The following is a 22610-nucleotide window of genomic DNA, read 5'->3' on the forward strand; positions in this document are numbered from 1 at the left end:
CATTCGTATGATGTTGAACAAACAGATAGAGATAGTCCCACCCCCAACTCATGCCATTGGTTAAGTCAGTATTGTTGTGTCTTATGAGATGGATCACTCAAAGCAAATGGAATTTTTATAGTGCCACGGAGACAGTACTGCAGTACAGTGCAAACAAACTTAATGGTCTCAAAAATAGGCTTCATTTTCTTTATGCAAAATGCAAATTTGGCAGTGAAATATGACCTTGACATTTCTTGGTGAGATTCACCCTTGCATTTAAAATGCCTCATCTGATGTGTTTTTGGGAAAACATTGCTGCAACAAAACTCCTCCAGCTTCATTGCACAACAAAACTCTTGAAATAAACAAGGTCTTTACTGGATGTTCCTTAATTGCAGGCCTTTCATCGTCAGCAATTGTTGCCAGTCAGCAAGCCTCAGCCCCCTCCCTGTACCCACCAGCACGGAGGTGAGAATGGTAAGACAAAACACATAGATAAAGGAAATTCTGTGGGAGCATTGGATTGTGGGCGAACATAGCGAGTGATGACAATTTGGCTTCAATGATGACAGCAGTAGGTGAATGTGTTTGGCCATTTCTACTTGGAAATCATCTGTGATTCTATGTAAAAGCTTGTTTTTGATAGCTGTGCTTACAGTTCCTCTAGCTCAGAGGCACTTCACTTCAAAAGCTCTCAGAGACATTGAGGGCTCAGCAGACCTCCATCTGTTCTACAGCATTATGATTATTTAAAGGCCCCTGAATTGAGGCTGGTGTTTTCAGATCAGATACAGCCCCTTTCTAACAAATTACACCTTGTACTGACCTCTGGTGGAAAAATCTATAATTACACCAGAGAGACAATGGAAATCTGTGGAATTAGACGTGTAAAGTTTATCTATCGGTCTATCTATCTATCTGTCTGTCTGTCTGTCTGTCGTTCTATTCTATCGTCCTGTCTGTCTATCTATTGTTCTATCATTCTGTCTGTCGGTCTGTCTCTCCATCTCTCTGTCCCTTTCATTATTTCTGTCTGTCTGTCTATCACTCTTTTTCTATCTATCACTTTTTCTTAATCTTTTCTATCTATATGTCTATCTATCTGTCTGTCTGTCTGTCTTTTCTATGTATCACTCTTTCTAATCTGTCTGTCTCTCTGTTTTCTATCTATCACTTTGTTTTCTTTCTATCTATCTGTCTGTCGGTTTACCTTTCTTGTCTGTCTGTCTGTCTATCTATCATTCTGTCTGTTCCATGTATCACTTTCTAATCTGTCTGTCTGTCTTCTATCTATCACTCTCTCTTTTCTTTCTATATATCTATCTGTCTGTCTTATCTATCATTCTGTCTGTCTTTCTCTGTATCTCTCTGTCTCTTTCATTTTTCTATCTATCTGTCTGTCTGTCTGTCTGTCTTTTCTATGTATCACTCTTTCTAATCTATCTATCTGTCTGTTTGTCTTTTTATCTATCACTTTAATATTAGTCACTCTTTTCTATCTATCTATCTATCTATTGTTCTATCATTCTGTCTGTCTGTCTGTCTGTTTGTCTATCTAATATAAATGTTTTTTATTATGCGAATATGACTAATTTATGGAAAATACTAATTAAACAGTTGTATTCTAAGCAGTTCTGTTTTTTTGTTTTTTAGGGAAACCTGATTGTCTCACCCTTCTTTACAAATAAACATGTGACTGGATCACATGGGGAAGAATATGGAGTTCATTTAGACATCAGTTGACTGGTGTTTCTATATTTTTATTTGTTTCTGCCGGAAAGTGTGGCAGATGGATGTTTTTCTTAGCATCTGTACCTCGTACCCCCACTGCAGACTGTGAGACCAGGTTCAAAGCCATCCTACCCCTGCTTAAAGCCCAGCTGGCCACTTAACTATACCTGTGAACAGGTGAGGAACATCAGAGACTGAACTGATGAACAGCCTGAAGTCATAGTCCTTACCAATGCAGGCCATGGCCAGATATGAGCAGAGGACTCAAGGGGAATCAAGAACACAACTGAAAATAGAGATGACTAAGGTTGATTCCCTTTTTTATGTTAGTTTGCATCCTCACTGAAAAAAAGTCAATCTGTTTGACCCACGGATTTTGAGTTGTTTTCCTCTAGATACCACAAGTGAAAACTGCAGATAATTTCTAGCATTGTCTCATAAATCTGTTTTTCTACCAATGGATCCCAAATGGTTCTAATTGCCAGATGCCTCAAGACTGCTCTTGTACATCATCAGCATGGTTTGGTGCAAAGAAAAATACAAAATCCATGTTTGCTTGGTTTTTAAAAAATTGGGTCTTAAACTTCTGGTTTGTAACCATTATTGAAATATCTGGTAGGTCATACCGCTCCGCTGGAACTCTACTAAGTTATGACGGTCTTCATGCTGTTTAAGTGCGGCATTTCTTCAACTGAACCATCAGTTACAGCCTCCATCATCACTCCAACTGGAGCTGGAGAGAAGTGTCAGTCCTTGTCTCATTTAGACAGTTTTGAAGTTAGTCTTCATTATGTTTGCAAAGCATTGCCCTCCATTCACATCACAAGCAAGACTTTTTACCCACAAATCAGCCCTTCGTTTGTGAAATAAGACGTCCGGTGTGCACTGTACCATCAGGGTCTGTTTACTTTTTGCCTTTGATTCCAGCTTGGTTATCCTTCTTAACTTGAATTTGAATATTTCAGATCTTTGCTCGACGTCACTATGGTTCTTAAAATGGATGTTTGTTAACGTGACAAGGTATAGTAAGTTCTTTTAGAGAGACACTTATGTGGTGACCATTGGGCGTGTGACGCCAGAGGCCCAGTAGTTTCGTTCGAATTGTCCTGACGTTCTTTGCATGGGGCCACTCTATTCCTTGACACTTATTGTTAAAGTGTTGTGATAACTCCCAGCGTGCTTTATGAAACCAAGTGAGCATTTGAACCGAACATACTTTCATAGCCCATCATGCTCTGTGTATTTTTTGTCTGCATGGTGTACTATAGCACTAGAGATGTGACTTTGAACATTTTCTCCTCAGGCAAAGCGAACTGTGGTTTCGCACCAAACACTGTTGTGATTCTCGGTAATTCACACTCTATATGACATCTGTATATGGTGTACAGACGGACTGTTTTAAAAATGCAATTAAGAAACCATCCTCTTATACTTTGTTACTTTTTTTGGAAGTCTGTTTCTAGGGTGTGTTGTTATTTCCTCCACTGCTTTAAATGCCATAGCTTTGTATTGGTTTGCTGCCACAGTGCTTGCTGCTTTTTAACATTCTGGTGGTCATGTTCCAAACTCTTGAATTAGACTCGTCTTACAATCTCTCCTGAAAGTGTCACAGGTAGTCGTAACTTCCTATTTCAAGCGGTTTTGCCTGCCTATTCCACCCCGAGTGATTTGGGCAGGTAGATTTTAAACTGGTTATGTTGGACTGGGGCCAATGACAAACATGTTTTGGATAATTATTTTGGCTCATGCACATCCTTTTCAAGTTTGAAGTCACAATAAGTAAAGCAACTACAGCAGTAAAGCACCGTGCTACACTAAAACTTGCATTGCAATCCAAACACATCACAGTCAACTTGATTAGGTGCAGAACAATACAATGTAATGTACATCATCTGGGACATATTTTTGATCCTCACAATTGTCAGTTGTTAGATTTTTAGCAGCCATCAAGAAACATGCCACCTGTAAATTTCGTTTCAAATGCTGTTGAGTCGGCTTTGATATCACCTAGGAGGATGCAGTGCACTGTGCATGCTTTGCGTCATTTCATACGATGGACTACCACCTCCGTCTAATGCGTTTCATCCCATTGTCCCTCAGAAGACAGTTTATCACCAAGTATCAGGCCCCCGGTACTTAAAAGATGTTTACATTTTTTAAATGTCTTTGTTTGAAAGAATTCTTTGCCTGTATCACCCAATCCCTTCTGTTCTTTCTTGGACTGTTCTCTTATGTAAAGTGTACATTACCACATTTCTTTTTTGATACAATACTGTAACTTGCCTTTGTACATTTAGGCAAAAAATAATAAATCTTTTTATGAGACAATCACATCTGTCCTTGCTTGGCTCTCCTCTTTACCATGTTTTACCTTGAAAAGTTTGTTCTTTGGTCAATATTCTTTACATTTTATTAAAGAGTTGGATGCATTTTTGCCCCTTTTTTGTGTGTGTGCTTGGTATATGGGTGTTTTTTCAACTTCGCACACTTTAATGTCCCAGGGGTTGACTTATATTAAAATATTTTGTATATATATATGTGTGTGTGTATATATATATATATATATATTTACCGATCAGCCACAACATTAAAACCACCTGCCTAATATTGTGTAGGTTCCCCTCATTCCACCAAAACAGCGCCAACCCGCATCTCCGATTAGCTTTGTGAGATGCTATATTTCTAACCACAATTGTACAGAGCGGTTATCTGACTTACCGTAGACTTTGTCAGTTTGAACCAGTCTGGCCATTCTCTGTTGATCTCTCTCATCGACAAGGCATTTCCATCCACAGAACTGCTGCTCATGGGATGTTTTTTTGTTTTTGGCACCATTCGGAGTAAACTCAGACTGTTGTGTGTGAAAATCCCAGGAGATCAGCAGTTACAGAAATACTCAAACCAGCCCATCTGGCACCAACAATCATGCCACACTCCAAATCACTGAGATCACATTTTTCCCCCATTCTGATGGTTGATGTGAACATTAACTGAAGCTCCTGACCCGTATCTGCATGATTTTATGCACTGCACTGCTGCCACACGATTGGTTGATTAGATAATCGCATAATCACTGACTGATGGTGCCAGATGGGCTGGTTTGAGTATTTCTGTAACTGCTGATCTCCTGGGATTTTCACACACAACAGTCTCTAGAATTTACTCAGAATGATGCCAAAAAACATCCAGTGAGCGGCAGTTCTGTGGACGGAAATGCCTTGTTGATGAGAGAGGTCAACAGAGAATGGCCAGACTAGTTCGAACTGACAAAGTCTACGGTAACTCAGGTAACCGCTTTGTATAATTGCAGTGAGTCAGAATGTTATTTACACAATATTAGGCAGGTGGTTTTAATGTTGTGGCTGATCGGTGTATATACAGCTCTGGAACATTGTCAGAGCAGAAGGAAGCAAGTTTTCTTCCAGGATAATCTTGTACATACACATATGTGTGTATATATATACAGTTATTATATACTTGCTATATCAATAGCAAGATTTTGTCTAGTTTATCACATTTTGTACACAATTCAATGACTTAACAGGGTTCCCGCATCTTATAAATAATACGTTTCATGACTTTTCCAATCGCATGTGATTACTGGATATTTTAAAAAAGCAAAAAATAAAAAATATTTAAAACAATTGCATTCACAAATGCTAATTTATATATTTTAATATTCTAGTTAATATACTATAGAAATTATGAAAATACATTATTTTAAATCCCCTTTTATTTCCAGGTTTTCGATGACTGTGTGAACCCTGTTCAATTCAATTTGTAACAAGCGTCTGTAGAAAGTAAAAAAATGACCGGCTCAAAAAACTGCTGCAAATATTGCAAAAGCTTCACCATTGAAAATATTGGATGCATAAAATTCTAAATTCCTGGTATTTTACCATGTATTATTATATAATGCTGTTTGTCAGAGGATGACAATGAAATGTCCAAAAAGGGTAATTGTTTCTAATCATTTGGGTATTTGCACAATAAAAGCCATAAAGCCCTTTCAGCTTTCTGTCCATGACTAAAGGTGCTTTTTGTGTGCAACGTGATGCAGCGGTGCAGATTATGTGTGGATGATTTGTGGAGTGTAAATGTAAAATCTGATTATCTCTGCTGGGAGGGGAGGGGGAGGGAGGCAGGGAGAAGCTTAGGCAATGCTTTTTCCCTGATATCCTGCAAGGACAGCTTACTGGCATAGAAGCACTCTTTTCCTTTTGCTGCTTACCAAGTTTGCGGTGGACATCTGGGATTTCTATATGGGATGCACTATATACGCAGCCAGTTCTGAGGGGCCTTCAGTGGAGGGGCCCGAGCCACAGAGACGCCCCCATGGTCACAGCACCAGGACCTGTCGCACCCATGACCGGTGAGGCTATACAATACAATTATCAGCCTGCCAAAAAGTGTTGTGTGTTATTGCTACAGTTCTATTTTACTCAAGTGCATATTGGCATGTTTCCTAACTGTGTCCCCCTAAACCTGAACTTTGAGCTATTAAAACCTGATGGGATTTGTCTGTGGAGTTTCTAGTGAAGGTCCCATTTTCATGCATTTTGAGTTGATAATTCATATGCCACGTCACCCATATTTGAGTTTGCTTGAGTCCTTTTTCTGCAGTTTTGCCATAAAATAATTTACACAATTCCTGCACTATTTACATTTTAGCAGTGTTGTGTAGAAATGTAATGTTTTCAGCTAACTGCTAGGCCTTATTATCTATACTAAATTAAATATACATCTAATGTGAAGTGTTGTTAAGAGGTATTTTAGAAATGAAAGACATTTATAATTAACAGAATGATTCATGATATTACGTTATATTATTACGAAGCATATTATATTACACTGAAAACACAAAGTTGGCAATACTCAATTGATTGAGTAAACTTGTTCCCTCAATTAAATTGATAAATGGCATCTCCAAAACTTGTGTAATTATTCCACTAAACTTGGTGTTCAAAAAGAATGAACTAAACTGTTTAACTAGATGCAAGTAGATTTAACTCAGATTTGCTATATAAATATTGTTGTTTCTACTTAATAATGTTCGTTGCAATGGCTCAAATTTAGATCATACAATAACACAGCTCAAATAAAAGAATATAAAACAAGGTAAGAGTATAATTAGACATACAAGAAAATAGGACATATAACACAATGGCGTATGTACAAGTGCAAGTGGTAATATATGTGCAAGGTGAATTTACATATGTACATGAGATATTTATACATTATTGCACTATGGGGGAGTCCTGAAGGCAGTTTAATTGTTCATGCGGAAAATGGCCTGAGGGTAAAAACTGTTCTTGTGCATGGTTGTCCTGGCGCTGAGTGCTCTGTAGCGCCGGCCAGAGGGCTACAGTTCAAAGAGGGAGTGGGCAGGGTGTGTGGGGTCCAGAGTGATTCTACCTGCACGTTTCCTCACTCTAGAGACATACAGGTCTTGGAGGGTGGGCAGGGGGGCACTAATAATCCTCTCAGCAGTCCTGACCGTCCATTGTAGTTTCCTTCTGTCTGATTTGGTCCTGAAGTCCACTATCATCTCTACTGTCTTGAGTGTGTTCAGCTCAAGGTTGTTGTTGACCCTTCATAAAGGGAAACCCGTACCCAGTACAGATTCACTACTCAGAGTTCACCATACTTGAACTTTCGATGAGCAAAGTAAATTTCTTTGCATGAGGTTGTGTTTCCTCGTGGGAGACTTTCGGATCAGAGATTATTTAGCAGAGATGGGCCTCTTCTGTTAAAATGAATGGGAGAAATTGGAACGCCCAACAGTCAACGGATGTAAAAAGGAAGTCCCGCCTTACAGGTGAAAGAGCCAATCACCTTTTAGATACAGACATCGCCTGTCAATCAACTCGACAACGTGCATGTGCATTAGCTATACAAGTCAAGAGAATTGGTTTTTTCTCTCTCTCCTTTTCTCCCCAATTTGGAATGCCCGATTCCCAATGCACACTAAGTCGTCGCTGTGACGTAGTGACTCACCTCAATCCGGGTGGCGAAGGACGAATCTCAGTTGCCTCCACATCTGAGACCGTCAATCCGCGCATCTTATCACGTGGCTTGTTGAGGTGTGAATGGAGTGCGAAGTATAGTGTGACTGCCCCTTCATGGTGTCATCACACTAAACAACTACTAACTAACAAATCAACATACAATCAGCTAAAACCTCTATAAATTCTTAATGACTATTTAAATGCATCTATAAATTCACTTTGACCAAGGAAACATAAATAATTCAAGGGATTATGGGTATTCCCCATAGCCTCAAATTTGTACTCAATCGTTAAGTTATTAACACTTAAAATATTAATTCCATAGATTTTTAAGCTAAATAAGTTCAAGGAACATACTGTAGATATTTGAGTTATGAGCCCAAGTAGCCTAATGTTTAAATAAGACAACTTGGTTTTTCCAGTAATGACAACATAGGGTTGACAGTGTTATTAATCAACATTTATTAAATAATTTGAAAATGTTATATTAACATATGTAAAAATGAAACATTATTATAATTTTTCACTAACAACTGTTCTTGCTTTAGACATGCAGATAAGCCTATGTCAACATCAGATATTAACTGTAAGAATTTGCTACCCATTGTCATATGTGGCTGTTATGGGGCAAAGAATGAATTAATGGAGAAAAAAGGGTTTATTTATTTGGAATTATTTAGTTTGTTAGAATGGTGTTTTACCAGTCTATAGTGTGTGCGCAATGATCATACAGTAATAAGTCCACCGAGAGCTCCTAACCATCCTGATTGTCTAAACTCCACTAATGTTGCTGACGTTTAAGCTCTCAAAAGAAATCCACATTGTAAAACGCTGTCACATTTATGGCTGTTTACATCGCCAACTTTCTCAAAATATGCGCTTTATGAGTTTGGGCTATTATTTCGCACTGATGTTTTCGTTACACTGACACACCTCTATGGGATATGTCGAGTGAGGGATTGGATATTTCCTCACTTTCAGGTAGGCTGCAGCATGTTCAAACTAACGGTATGTTCAACCCATTAGACTAGCACTAGCTACTCTTTATGTCCACATATTTTTGTGGCTTTGCTTGGTTCATTTGATTGATTATTTGAATTAGTATTGTTATATAGTGGTTTATATAAACTCACTGTTTAACATATGTTAAATATTCATGAGTAGCTTCTAAGTTCTTCATTAAAAAAGAAATCTAAATTATTCTAAACTCTAAATTATAGACCTTTTTCACAGACTGTGATGATGCATTTCCACCTTATTTATCAGCGTAAATCTCAGAAAAAATGTATAATTTTTTTAAATATTGAGTGTAAATTTATGACATTATGCTTTTGTAACCAGTCCCACTCGACCCACTCTGAGCGGGATTCGAACCGGTGTCTCCGGCATGGGAGGCGCGCTAACGAGGAGGCTAAATGCTACAACCTCTAGAGTCAGTCGCTTGTGCGCCTCTTGAGGGCAGGGGAGTGAGGTTTACACATACCGCACAGCTATCAGGTACCAGCTGGCTCCCATTACACTCACCCCCCTAAACCTCACTCCCATCCTGGTCACGGCACCACTGTAACCAGTCCTACTCAACCCGCTCCGAGCGGGATTCGAACCAGCGTCTCCTGCATGGGAGGCGGGCGCATTAACGAGGAGGCTAAAGGCTACAAAATATAGCATCAGTCTCTAGTGCGCCTCTTGAGTGCAGGGGAGTGAGGTTTACACATACCGCACAGCTATCACGTACCAGCTAGCTCCCGTTACACTTTGTGTTATATTACCCTCGAATTCGTTTTTTAAAAACAAATTACCACAGCTGCAAGGGGCTTTGATTACAGCTGCTGAGAGAGTGACAGTAAATTTGGCATCTTCTCCCATTTTAGTGTCTTAATCCACAACTATATTCGCTCTTCTGGAAAGTAATTCAAATGCAATAGTGGATTTATTCTTTTGGTCTTGGAGCAAATGGTTAAGTGAAAATAATATTTGCCGTGATCTCCCATTCACCGCTGTCAAAGTTTACCCTGCATTCCGAAACCCGGAGTGTGAAAAGGGTCTGTTATGTATAGTTCCGAATGTAAATTATGATTGGATGAGCCACATTCAAACATTCGAGTCGCTAGTTGGTTGCCATGTGATTCTCCTGTTCTACCCCCTCCGTACGGGACTCGAACCGGCGTTTTTGGCATGGGAGGTGGGTGCGCTAACAAGGAGGGTAAAGGCTACAGCCTCTAGCGCCAGTTGCTAGTGCACCTTTTGAGGTCAGGAGAGTGAGATTTATACACATAGCACAGCTATCTAACAGCTGGCCACCGTTACACAAGCAACATGAACAAAGCCCTTCTGATAGGGAAGTCTACAAGGTTAGCATAGATTAGCGTAACACGGCCGTTCCATAAACATTCTATGGTATTACACTGGCGAGGAGACAAGAGGCTGTTCTTTTTGAATGGATGTCTATGGAAGAGATGCTTCACAATGCTGAATAAACCGCTTTAGTGAGTAAACAGCTCATCATTTAATAAATTAACTGCCTGTCCGCTAATCTTCAACATGTTTTACACTAAACTATCCTTTTGGAGTGAACTATGTGTAGAGTTTACTATAATAAAATTGCTGTTTTATAAGAGAAGTCACGGAGGATTTTACGACCAGAATGTGTCCGTTTACGGCTCTCTCCATTCATTTGTATAGCATCAGCAAAAATGTAAAATGCTAACTGACCACTCTCTCCAACCCGATCTCATGAAAATTTGTACATAATTTACGAGTTGGCTATTTCGTATGGTCCTGCATGATGTTGTTCGCATAAATTCGTACGACTTCATCACGAGCAAATTCCCGGATGTCTAATGCGGAAGCGCGAGTTCCCTTACCCAAACCCCTTATCTAAACTTAACCAATCAGCAGAGTGTGTAAACATGATAGGAAGCTGTTGTGTGTGACAGAAGCAAGTAATTGTTGCGTATTAGATGAAACGATGTCCAGCGACGTCATTGGCTGTAGTGAAAGTCACAGGAATTCAAATGAGTGCAGTCGCACGATATCATACGAATTAACAACATTTAGAGAAGTCGTATGAATCCTGACGATTTTGCCGTGAGAGTGTGTTGATGATAGAACCGCGAAGGTTGTTTTCTCAGTACTATAAGATCTCTGATGTGAACCGTCGATGGTTAGTTTATTACTTGACGAAACAACTGTTCATTGTGATTATTTGTAGATTATTATTGAATTTAACTGCTTATTGTATATTTATTGTATATGTCTTTTATCATATTGCTGTCACTACCGCTTTGCGAAAGCACTTTATTTAAAAACCAACTGCCACCATGCAAATATTTAGATAGACAGTCAATATACTGTGTATTAGCTTTGAATACACCATTAAATACACTATTATATTCACATTTAGTCATTTAACAGATGCTTTTATCCAAAGCGACTTACAAATGAAGAAAGGCACAGACAGTTTAACTGTTACATTAGAGTACCAAACACTGAATTAGCCTACATTGAATACTGAATAAGTCAAAAAAGGAATTTTTACAATGCTGTTTAAAACATCTAGCATGTTTCTTACAATGTATGTCACTTAGAAAATGCTGCGACTAAATTCTATGCAATAATTTCAACAAATTTGATGTACATGAGATATGGGAGTCATTTAAATAGGAGTTGAAAAAATGTTGGCTCACCTGTATGTCTCCATAATAGGAGGTGAATACAATAGGAGTCCATAATGCAGTGTGAATGGCTTGCAAAGTATCCATCAGAAAGCGCTCTCTCCTGTTACTGCCTGGGGTGCAGTCACAGCCTGCAGATGTTTCATGAGAATGGGCCTTTTAGCCTCCTGCAGTACAGCTGCCTCTCATGTTATTGCTGTGAACCCCCTGAGGCCCATTTACACAATAAATACAGCCAACCTGCTTTTATTCTCTGCTGTAGACCATTAAGATTACCAAATTATGTCAAAACTATTGTTTTTTCTTCCTCTCTAATCCCTCATGTTAATATTTAGTCATTTTAATTTAACTTCTCTCTTTTTGCACTTGCTTGCAAAATATGCAAAGAAAGATACTACCACGTAAAGTAAAACATGTTTAAATGGCTAGCTATAATTTAATTATGACTTAACACTATTAAAAACCAAAAGTGCATTCATTTTTAGGCATGTACAATATTTTTTTCTTTGTGTGTTTCTGAGTTTGCAATCAAAGTAATTAATTGGAATTTAAAAACGCAAAAAATACAAATGCAAAATGAAATGAAAAAAAAAAGCAGTCTCATTAATTCTTGAAAAAAGAAATGATGACATGAGTAGTGTAGAATACTATTTTATTATTATTTATTAATATTAATCTTTATTAATCTTTCGTCCACCATATCAAAGTCAAGTTTCGTAATCAACATGTAGGTAATAATTTTGTTTAATGATAACCCTCAAGACTCTGTGACGTTGAAATATATATTGTCAATGTTCTAGTGTGGATGTTCTGAAAGCTTTGGTGTCTGAAACCTGGAGGAAACTTTCATGACAACTTTTACAGAAACTTATTGATTCTATGCCCAGATGTTGTCAAGAATTTCTACGGACGAAAGGATTGCAAACTAAAAACTAAAACACTTGAACTTGTAATCTTTAATGAAGCCATTATCAAGCCATTTTTGTCTTAATTTTAAACCATATATCTGTTGTTTTATCATTTAAAATGTTTTGTTAAAAATTCTGTTTGTAAAGTGTGCTTATGTTATCTGTCTTTACAATAAATGCACATTGGTTTGATCATTTGTTCTCGAATGCAAAGGAATTCATGCATTTTTATGTTCAGCTTAAACTTCCAAATACTTTTTGGGGCCACTGTACACACATAAATGTGTACCATAAACAATTAATGAACATTCGTCGTTAAGACACTAACAGCTTACAGACGGTAGGCAATTATGGTCACAGTTATAAAAACAGGACACTAAAGAGACCTTTCTACTGACTCTGAAAAACACCAAAAGAAAGATGCCCAGGGACCCTGCTCATCTGCGTGAACGTGCCTTAGGCATGCTGCATGGAGGCATGAGGACTGCAGATGTGGCCAGGGCAATAAATTGCAATGTCCGTACTGTGAGACGCCTAAGACAGCGCTACAGGGAGACAGGAAGGACAGCTGATCGTCCTCGCAGTGGCAGACCACGTGTAACAACACCAGCACAGGATCGATACATCCGAATATCACACCTGCAGGACAGGTACAGGATGGCAACAACAACTGCCCGAGTTACACCAGGAATGCACAATCCCTCCATCAGTGCTCAGACTGTCCGCAATAGGCTGAGAGAGGCTGGACTGAGGGCTTGTAGACCTGTTGTAAGGCAGGTCCTTACCAGACATCACCGGCAACAACGTCGCCTATGGGCACAAACCCACCTTCGCTGGACCAGACAGGACTGGCAAAAAGTGTTCTTCACTGACGAGTCGTGGCTTTGTCTCACCAGGGGTGATGGTCGGACTCGCGTTTATCATCGAAGGAATGAACGTTACACTGAGGCCTGTACTCTGGTGTGGGATCGATTTGGAGATGGAGGGTCCATCATGGTCTGGGGCGGTGTGTCACAGCATCATCGGACTGAGCTTGTTGTCATTGCAGACAATCTCAATGCTGTGCGTTACAGGGAAGACATCCTCCTCCCTCATGTGGTACCCTTCCTGCAGGCTCATTCTGACATGACCATCCAGCATGACAATGCCACCAGCCATACTGCTCGTTCTGTGCATGATTTCTTGCAAGACAGGAATGTCAGTGTTCTGCCATGGCCAGCGAAGAGCATGTACACACAGATTAAATATCTATGAATTTGACACATGCGTTACAAACTATATTTTTAAAACATTTCAAAACTTTCTTTGTTTCAGACATATCATAAGCGCCATTCAGAGCAAACATGGTTGCCCTAGTAGCTTCTTTCCAACAACTTTTGCCCCTCATGCCAATTTTGACCTCAATGGCTGGGTAGCAGGAAAATGACTGTGTGTCTTTAAGGGAGGATTTCGTGGCTGCAGGGCTAAAGTTGATTTGGCTAAACAGATTAGGAGTTATCCTGTGATGGTGCGACCTAGTAAATACACTTTAATATCGAGAGAAAGGAAAGGGCCCTGATTACCTTTAACAAATAGGGCAGCTTTATTCATGTCCATTATTTGGGAAATACTTTGCCCAAAAATGAATTTCTGTCATAATTTACTTACCCTAATGTTTTCCAAACATGTTGTTTTCCAAATGATAAGAGAATAAAATTAAGCACAGACACTCTCTCTCAGTGTCTGTTGTCCTGTGATTGGCTTTGACTTTGATTCACGATTCTCTACAGTAAGTGTACTTGCTGTGTGATCTCCCAGTTTAGGAATTTCTCTTTATATTTGTCATTCCTACATTACATTTGAAAATATTGCTCGTGGTAGGTTAGTATCCCTTGCACTCTACCCTCCTTTCATTTCTGACCTGTAGGTGCATTAGCACAACGCCATCAGTGTAACTGCTAGTTAAGTGATTTCAAGGTGCAGCACACCAGCTACATGTGCGTCACTTGGCAGCATGCAGTCCCTGGGGCGCATTAAGCAGCAGATCAAGTGCCTTGACCTTCAAAAAGGTGTGTCATTACACACATCAGTGATGCAGACTGATGCTTAATTATGCTTTCCAATTAAGGATAACAAGGGAACAAATAGGCCAAAAAAACATGCAGTGTTAAATGTGGCAGTGCCAGTAGTCCATTTATCACACCTTTTTTAATTGTGCCCCAGAAATAGTGTTCTTTTAAAAACCGCTAAGCTTGGCATTGTTTCTGTTTGCTCATTAGAAGCATGTTACATCCATGTGGATGTGTTATTTTGTGTGTTTGTGTATATTGCAGGCTTAAGACCATGAGTGATCAGCAAGATCAGACTGAAGACATCAAGCTCGTAACAGCTCACAATCTGTCAGAGCTCCCCAAGGACGATGACACACACAGCCCTACACATTTCAGGCAAGTTATGACATACACGAACCCATGAGTTGTTATAGAACCAGCTGATTTACAGGAAGATCAAGTCATAGAACCACAAAAGTCACTAAAGGGCAGTGTTGGGTATAAACTGATTACAAATGAATTATTAGTTACTGTAATCTAATTGCACAGATTACAGTTACTGACTTTCAATTACCAGTAAGTTGATTGCTTTAAAGCACATTACTTGGGTTAAACATTGTTAAAATATTATTATGTAGAATACATTTAAAACATGAATTATGTTCATGTCTGTTTGCTTTTCTGCGACAGCTGAAGGGTGTGTGGCTCCTTATGATGCAGAAAAGTGTGTTGCGTACTGAGTGTATGACTTGTGTGCGACAATGAACAAGGACGTTATTTTGAATTCGCTGAGCAGAAAAACAAATCTTTTTTGTGAAAAGTGTTTCAGAAAATATGTTTAATCCTCCTATGGTCTTCGGTCATTTTTGACCGGAATCACTGTTGCTGATTTAATAAAAATGGTTTCCTTTATCTGAGTGGTACAAGACTTTGTGACTTTTCCTCCACTTGCCATCTGAACATATATATATATATATATATATATATATATATATATATATATATATATATATATATATATATATATATATATAAAATTGGCATGATTCGATAAGTCTAAATGATCATAAAAAAAATAAAATAAAATGACACCTTTTGCTTTTGCGGTTAAAATTGACCAACCATTGAAAATGAATGGGAAAAACCATAACACAGATCATTTGATTTTGATCTGTCAAATACAATCAATAAATCAGCCACAGTGCAGGAAAAACACACAGCCAGCCAATCAGATTAGAGGTTGCATTTTTGAGAAAGCTCCAGCCATTTTTATGCCATTTTTATGGCAGACCCAAGGGCATGCTATCTGAGGCTCAGACTGACCTTTTAGCAGTGTTGGGTTAGTTTACTCAAAAAAACTAACCCACTATAAATAAAAAATTTACTAAAACTGTATTCAGATGACCTAACTGATCACTTCATCGAAAAAGTAATCCGATTAATAATTGCTTTACTTGAACCCTTCTCTGGGATTCATAAATGAGCCCTACCTTTGGTTCTCCCGGTCTTTTTTTTTTTTTTTTTTTTTTTTTTTGATGAAGATGATAACGCTTACATTTCTTCTTCCCTGAAGTAATAATAAAATCATCCACTTCTTTTGGAATTTTATGCTATTTGGATCTTATTAGCAAAAAAGCTAATTTATGAAACTTTAGGACAGTAAAAACCTACACTTCTATAAATTTAAACATGAAGAAAATATGAGGATGTGACATATATTGAAGGCAGATTGCTGCCATCTGGTCAACAAAATATAAATAACATGACTTGAAAATCATGTTTTGACAATAATTGCCAGTAGATGGCTGCAGGGTCTCCTGAACAGTAAAGCATTTCGCCATGGTGCTGCTACAGAATGAACTGTGAGCAAGGATTCACAAGGCCATATTTATAACTTAGAGCTGTGGGAAAATGTATTTGTTTCCATAAGAGAAAGGCACCTGCATCTAAGCGTAAACTTTCTCACAATGGGGTCACTCAGAATTTGTTCTTTGATCTTTGTTGTCTGTGTGTATGTGCATGAGTGTGTTCTCATAAACACATACTTTTCTACCTTTCTCACATATTTTTTAACTTTACACAGTGTCTGAAAAAAAAATAAAACAGCGAAAAGCAGCACAGTGGTCAAAACGTCTGTCTAGCACTTGTTTACCCAGGGGGAAAAACAGCACAGATCGAGGCAAAACGGTGTTTAGTGTGAACAGCCCCTATGATGAATGTTTCAAAAACATGAATGTTTATTTTGTTTGAATTATCCCTTGTTTCTTGAAGTTTAAATAGTCAAGAAACACAATCCTAGCTAACACAGAACATTCCCTCAACGTTACTGTATGGTTTACATTTGGTTATTTTAAGTAACTAATTCCTAGCATTCTGGGAATATTCTTTTTAGGTTTTATTTTTACAACAATAAACAAACGTTCCTGGAATGTGCTGGAAACAAATTTTTTTGTCATGAGGAATCAAATGTTCCTTGATATTTTGACATACTGTAAGAGGCCTTTCTACTACTGTATAAAACATACTGTAAATTTCAGAACTCAAAACTTAATCCCTAATGCAATAAAAGCATTTATTGAAACCAAGCTATCAAAACGCTGCTTCCTCTACATCCGTATATTAGTGATGTCACAAAGGGTACTCATTGGTACTCAGCGGCCCCGCCCACTGGGGGGGTCAGTTCATAAAGAGAGAGTGAGAGAGCAGGATATAGGCCTACTGTTCTGCCTCTTGTTGTTTTGTGCATAAACTGCTCAACAAACAGTTCTTTCACCCATATGTGCTATTTTTAATTGTTGGTGTATGTAAACGCACTACATGGACATCTTTGACCATTTTGTTGCATTTCCGGCAATGTGCACCTCAGTACAAGATGATTCTGGAAACTGGATGTCTGTGTCTTCATTGTGCTTTGGACTATGTATGTGTGTCATGTGGATTTGTCTTTAGCATATTTCAGCATGGATTGCATGTTTTGTTGACTGATATCAACGTGGATTGCTTGTGAGCTAGTCATAAAACTATTTTAGCTTTGCAAAGGAATTGTCATTAAAGGATGGGGCAGTTAAAAACACTACTGGACCTGATCAAAAACCTAAGTAAACAGTTCCATTCATGAATATTTCAAATGTCATGACTGTTTGATAGCTAACTATAGTTTATGGTGCTGACACCTTGTTTATGGTCCATTGACACGACGCGACACAACGGCTTGAGGCTGTTTACACCAGGCGCATCGACACAAACTTTGTGTTGTTGGCAGTAGTAGCACCAGCGCAAAATGGAACGGGACACCTGTTTACTGCTGGTGTGGCGGGCTGCAACTGATGCTTGCATGGTAGACAGCATCATTGACTATAATGGGTTCAATTGCTTTTGACACGACATGCCTCTCGCGTCCGGTGTAGACAGGGTGAGAGTGTTAACAGTTGTGCTTGAGATGAACAGTTTCATATATTCGGATGCATTGTGTTGGATGTGCATTAAGTGTAAACCCTGAAATGTAGATTTATAATATTGTGGGGTTGTTCATTCTCTGCCGACTGAATTTCAAATATGGCTGAATTTGAGGGGCTGTACGATGTTAGCCAATCAGAACAGTGGATGTTTACGTTGACGTTTAAAGGAGGAGCTGAGGCCAAAACCGAGCGTTCAGACAGAGGGCCAGAAAGAGGGTGGAAAATGATCATATATTACTAAATTTTGACTGTTTTGGTAGGGGAAAAAAACTTCACTAACATTATCAGTGGACCTCAGGGAAGATAATAACACTATAAAAAAAAAAAAAACAGCATTTAATGACCCCTTTAACTGGAATCTCTCTATTATTTGTTATTGCACATTTCTATTACAAAAGAAATAGGAATGCCGGGAATTAATGAAACTAATTCACGTGGTGGCAGGTTACATTATACAGTATGTGTGTACTGCACTTTCATTTTTACATAAGCCAGCTTTGAGACCCAGTGCAATTGTCGAAATGTGTTTCCAGATGGTTTTAGCTGAGCACTATGTCATGTGCTCACCCAGTCATCCTTTCTGCACAGACAGCTGACTTCCAAATTCACCATCCGGCACAATGATTGAACAGCTTTGTACCACAGATGCTGTATTATGTTTCCTTTGTAAAAATCCCAGTTTGACGATCTTTGTCCCTTTTGCTTGCTTCTAGATGAATTATTGACCACACATTGCAGCTGGGACATATTTCCTTTCTAACTCGAGGTGCATGTTGGCTGTTAATCAGCTTGCCAATGCAGAACCACGGCCAAGGGCATACAGACACCCTGCCAGTCTGGTAACTCTCCGCCTCCGCAGGCAGGGCAAGATGAGCCCACAAATGTGACATGCTGTAGTCAGCATCCACCAGTGCACAGCATTATCAGTGTGTGTGACTCATGTCTGAGAGCACAAAGGACACAGTAACAATGACAGCTGTAAAATTTACTTCCATAACTTGTTTGAGCACAATCAAATTGTGTGGTAGCTCAACTGATACAGCGACACGTAAGCCAAAAGTGTCATAGAAGCACCACAAAATGGTGTGATTGCTTCGGCAATTGCATTTTTTTTTTGTTGCTTTTTATGACACTGTCAGTTTTGTTGATTTAAAACGCGATAGAGCATTATCCTTTAAAGTGCACTCAGTAATTTTTTCCCTGTTAAAATTTTTACTCGTACAGAAATGAATTGTAATTTTGAAACATTTGTATAAAACCATGAGCACTCACTTGAGATGAGGACTCTAGTCATATCAGTAACCTTATAAAAGCTGTTTTATTCTACATGGGGCAGGGGCACCCTCATGGGGGCTGCCATTTTAGAATCACATGACCAGCTGAATAGTACTCGCTTAATCTCAGTATCCATCTTGTTATTGTACACTTTCACTCTTAGAATAATCATGGTTGATTGTGAATAGTGAATTTCTACAATAGCATCTGTAACTGAAAACTATTGATTTTGAATGATGCTGCATCCACACCACTAGGTGCCACTGTAAGTCTAAGATTACTCAAGCAAAAAGTTACTAAAGAGTGCACCTTTAAAAACCTTATCTTTTTTCATCTCACATTTGCTCTTTATGACACTGTTGGTTAACTTTAAGTTTAAGGTTCAGGGTAGGGAGGTCAGTTTTGCTGATTTAAAACTCAATAGAGAATCTTCAAAACCTCATTTGTTTGGGAGAAATTGTAATTCGATTTTCACGCAACACAGTGGACATTCCACCTCGGATCTGCCACAATACGTGTAAGGAACCACGTAGCGTAATTTTGCAAAATGTTGCCACAGTCCCATTTACATGAGATCAGACTGATAAATACGGTTATTTTGCATTTTTGTGTTAAAATGTCTTAACTTTTGACAGTCTGTGCCAATAATGAGTAAAGATGGAGATTAAAAAAAATCGCAGTTGATGTTGCTTTTTGGTTCATTCATTAGAATGAAAATAAAAGGTCAAGTTGAGCACATTGAATTGTGGGATATGGTATCCAGGGCACTGTGCTCTGGTTGGATACAGCACTTTTTTTTTTTTAAATATAGTACATCATCCAGGTATTCCTTCCATACAGCAAATTGGCACATTGTTCACAGTAATCACACTGCATATATTAGATATTAATTACACACTGCATAAATTAGAAACAGTATATGATATTCTGAATCTGAACTGTCACCGCTCACTTGCTCACCACACAAGATGCCACATCATCATGTCTTCTCAAAAAGACTACGGTTCTCACAGCCTGTTTGAGTTTCACAAACTGTACTACTGAAACACTGCTGGGGATTTTTGTTCTCATATGTTTACATTAAAATATTAATATATAAAGTCAGCCTTAGTTTTACGTATAGACTTACATGTTGTTTTTACAGCAAACAGCAGCAAAAAGTGGGGTACAAAAAACACTGGCCTAAAGAGAGATAATATTATCTTCCCTGGAGCAGTTGTGTGTGAATAAAATCATGTCATCACATCTGTTCATGTGTGAATTGTTTTAACTATAATGTTGTATGACTAATGCTCTTGCTATGTCAAAACAAACCAGTTTACAGTAGACTTTCTGTACTGTAGGTGCTCTAATATACTCATTCTGCCAGAAGATTCTTTACTGCACTCTTGGCCGTGTGCCTGTGTTTCCTCAGCTCTTTCTTACAGGCTGTGCCATGAAAACAGTGTATATAGAATGACTGATGAAGTCTATGGCGTAATTTCAGACAACATCGGATGTCATTAACTACTTACTCATTCTTGTAGTTGACATTTTTTATCCAATGCAATGTATAGGATCCTCTGTCAGCAGTAGGCTAGGATTGTGAAGGGTGTCATTTCTGCGCCACTAGCAGCACCAAAGGAATTGTTTCCAAACAGGTTTCCCAAACACTTCCCTCATCCATCATTGGTTGTTCAAACAGCTAATCCCACCCAAAACTCAAACCATTAAGGCAATGTTTTGAAAGTGCCACAGAGTCACAATGTTCACACTATTCAGGAAACCAACCTCATTTGACTTTGAACAGTAAACTGAGCAGAATGGTCGGCACTAGGGGTGGGCTACTGGGGCTTAAAGGGATAGTTAACCCGTATGCCATCCCAGATGTGTATGACTTTCTTTCTTCTGCAGAATACAAATTATGATTTTTAGAACAGTATATCAGCTCTGTAGGTCCATACAATGCAAGTGAATGGGTGCCAAAATTTCACAGAGGGCTGGGCTAAGCCCTGAATATCCACTGACACTAAAACTGCCCCTGGGTAGAAGAAACTGCACACTTCACCTTTAAGATTCTAAAGGCATAATAAAGAGGGAGAGCTTTCTCTTGTTCAGTACTATTTCATATCAATAGTTGTAAAATACTGTGTCAGCAGTGAGTCAGAACCCCTCCAAAAGCCTTTTATAAATGCATGAAATCCCAAAAACTTAACAATACAAGTGTAACCGGTCCTGCTCAACCTGCTCCATGCGGGATTCGAACCGGCGTCAGCCGGCATGAGAGATGGGTGCGCTAACGAGGAGGCTAAAGGCTACAGCCCCTAGCGTCAGTTGCTAGTGCACCTCTTGAGGCCAGGGGAGTGAAGTTTTACACATACCGCACAGCTATCATGTACCAGCTGCCTCCCGTTACACTCACCCTCACAAAACCTCACTCCCATCTGGGTCATGAGGCCACTGTAACCGGTCCTGCTCGACCCGCTCCGAACGGGATTCGAACCGGCGTCGGCCGACATGGGAGACGGGCAAGCTAACAAGTAAACTAAAGGCTACAGTCCCTAGCGTCAGTCGCTAGTGCACCTCTTGAGGCCAGGGGAGTAAGGCTTTTCCACATACCGCACAGCTATCACGTACCAGCTGGCTCCCGTTACATAAGCAGACTTGCAAAGTTATCTTTACAAATGTATTTTTTCCCATACTTTAACACACCTGAAGCTTTCCTTTTCAGTAGTTTTGCTGCATAGCAGCAGTTCACATGTGTGGTCTCAGCCTATAAATTATTTCCAAACAGATTATTTTTAAACATAAATGGTGCAATTTTCAAAAACTGCAAAAACTTTCTTCTATCCTAATTTAATGTTTTTCCCGGTCTCATCAGGCAAAACCCAAAATAATTCAAAATCTCGTTACGTGAATTGTGTGTTGTTGTTTTTTTTAAGTCCTCACACTCCAAAGTTTTATTTAAACACATATTATCCATTATGCACAACCGCCAAGTTAACAAATTAATGCTGGGATTCAGACATGTGTGTTTGAAGCATGGGGAAACCACACATTGATAAATTGACAATACCATATAAGGAGCAAATTCTAAACAGCATTTTGCGCTCTTAAAGGGCACTATGTGAATTGGACACCACTCGAAAATAATACATTATAGGTCTGATTCAAATGAAGGTTTTAGCGAACCACACAAATAACATAACTTACGATACTACCGTTTAAAAAAATACTGTGGCACTGCCAGTATTTTGAAGCTTTAGCACTGCAGTACTACCATAGCACCGGTATACCGTGCAACCCTAACTTCTAGTACAACCAATGGCTCGAGTTTTGGGTGGGGCAGACTAGTAATTGATTTGTTTTTTTGAACAATGAGAGACAGAAGGTGGGGCGGAAGTTGCGGTAGGAGCTTTCGGGCTCATCGATCACAATATGAATTCAGCAACAGTAGGTTGATAGTTTTGCTGCTGAAATTGGTCTGTGCTGACCAAAATTCTAATCACTGCCCCCAGTGGCCGAAGCTGAAATTGTTGCTGAGCATATGAGCACGTGTGAGTTC

At 39.0% G+C, this 22610-nt stretch overlaps 2 protein-coding genes across 2 annotated transcripts in view; both read left to right on the forward strand.

Moving 5' to 3' along the window:
* The window catches only part of LOC127442580 (zinc finger protein 609-like), a 79558-nt gene extending 75512 nt beyond the window's left edge, over nucleotides 1–4046 (forward strand). The window contains exons 8-9 of the mRNA XM_051700758.1: nucleotides 381–459; nucleotides 1636–4046. Coding sequence (XP_051556718.1) covers nucleotides 381–454 — 74 coding nt within the window. The 3' untranslated portion in view covers nucleotides 455–459; nucleotides 1636–4046. The remainder of the gene's footprint in view (nucleotides 1–380; nucleotides 460–1635) is intronic.
* Nucleotides 4047–5914: 1868 nt separating this feature from the next.
* Nucleotides 5915–22610, forward strand: part of LOC127442871 (GRAM domain-containing protein 2A-like) — a 40467-nt gene continuing 23771 nt past the window's right edge. The window contains exons 1-2 of the mRNA XM_051701197.1: nucleotides 5915–6085; nucleotides 14616–14729. Of these exons, the coding sequence (XP_051557157.1) occupies nucleotides 5976–6085; nucleotides 14616–14729 (224 nt within the window). The 5' untranslated portion in view covers nucleotides 5915–5975. The remainder of the gene's footprint in view (nucleotides 6086–14615; nucleotides 14730–22610) is intronic.

The sequence above is a fragment of the Myxocyprinus asiaticus genome, chromosome 1 (genome assembly GCF_019703515.2).
Source record: "Myxocyprinus asiaticus isolate MX2 ecotype Aquarium Trade chromosome 1, UBuf_Myxa_2, whole genome shotgun sequence".
In the NCBI taxonomy this organism is placed as follows: Eukaryota; Metazoa; Chordata; class Actinopteri; order Cypriniformes; family Catostomidae; genus Myxocyprinus; species Myxocyprinus asiaticus.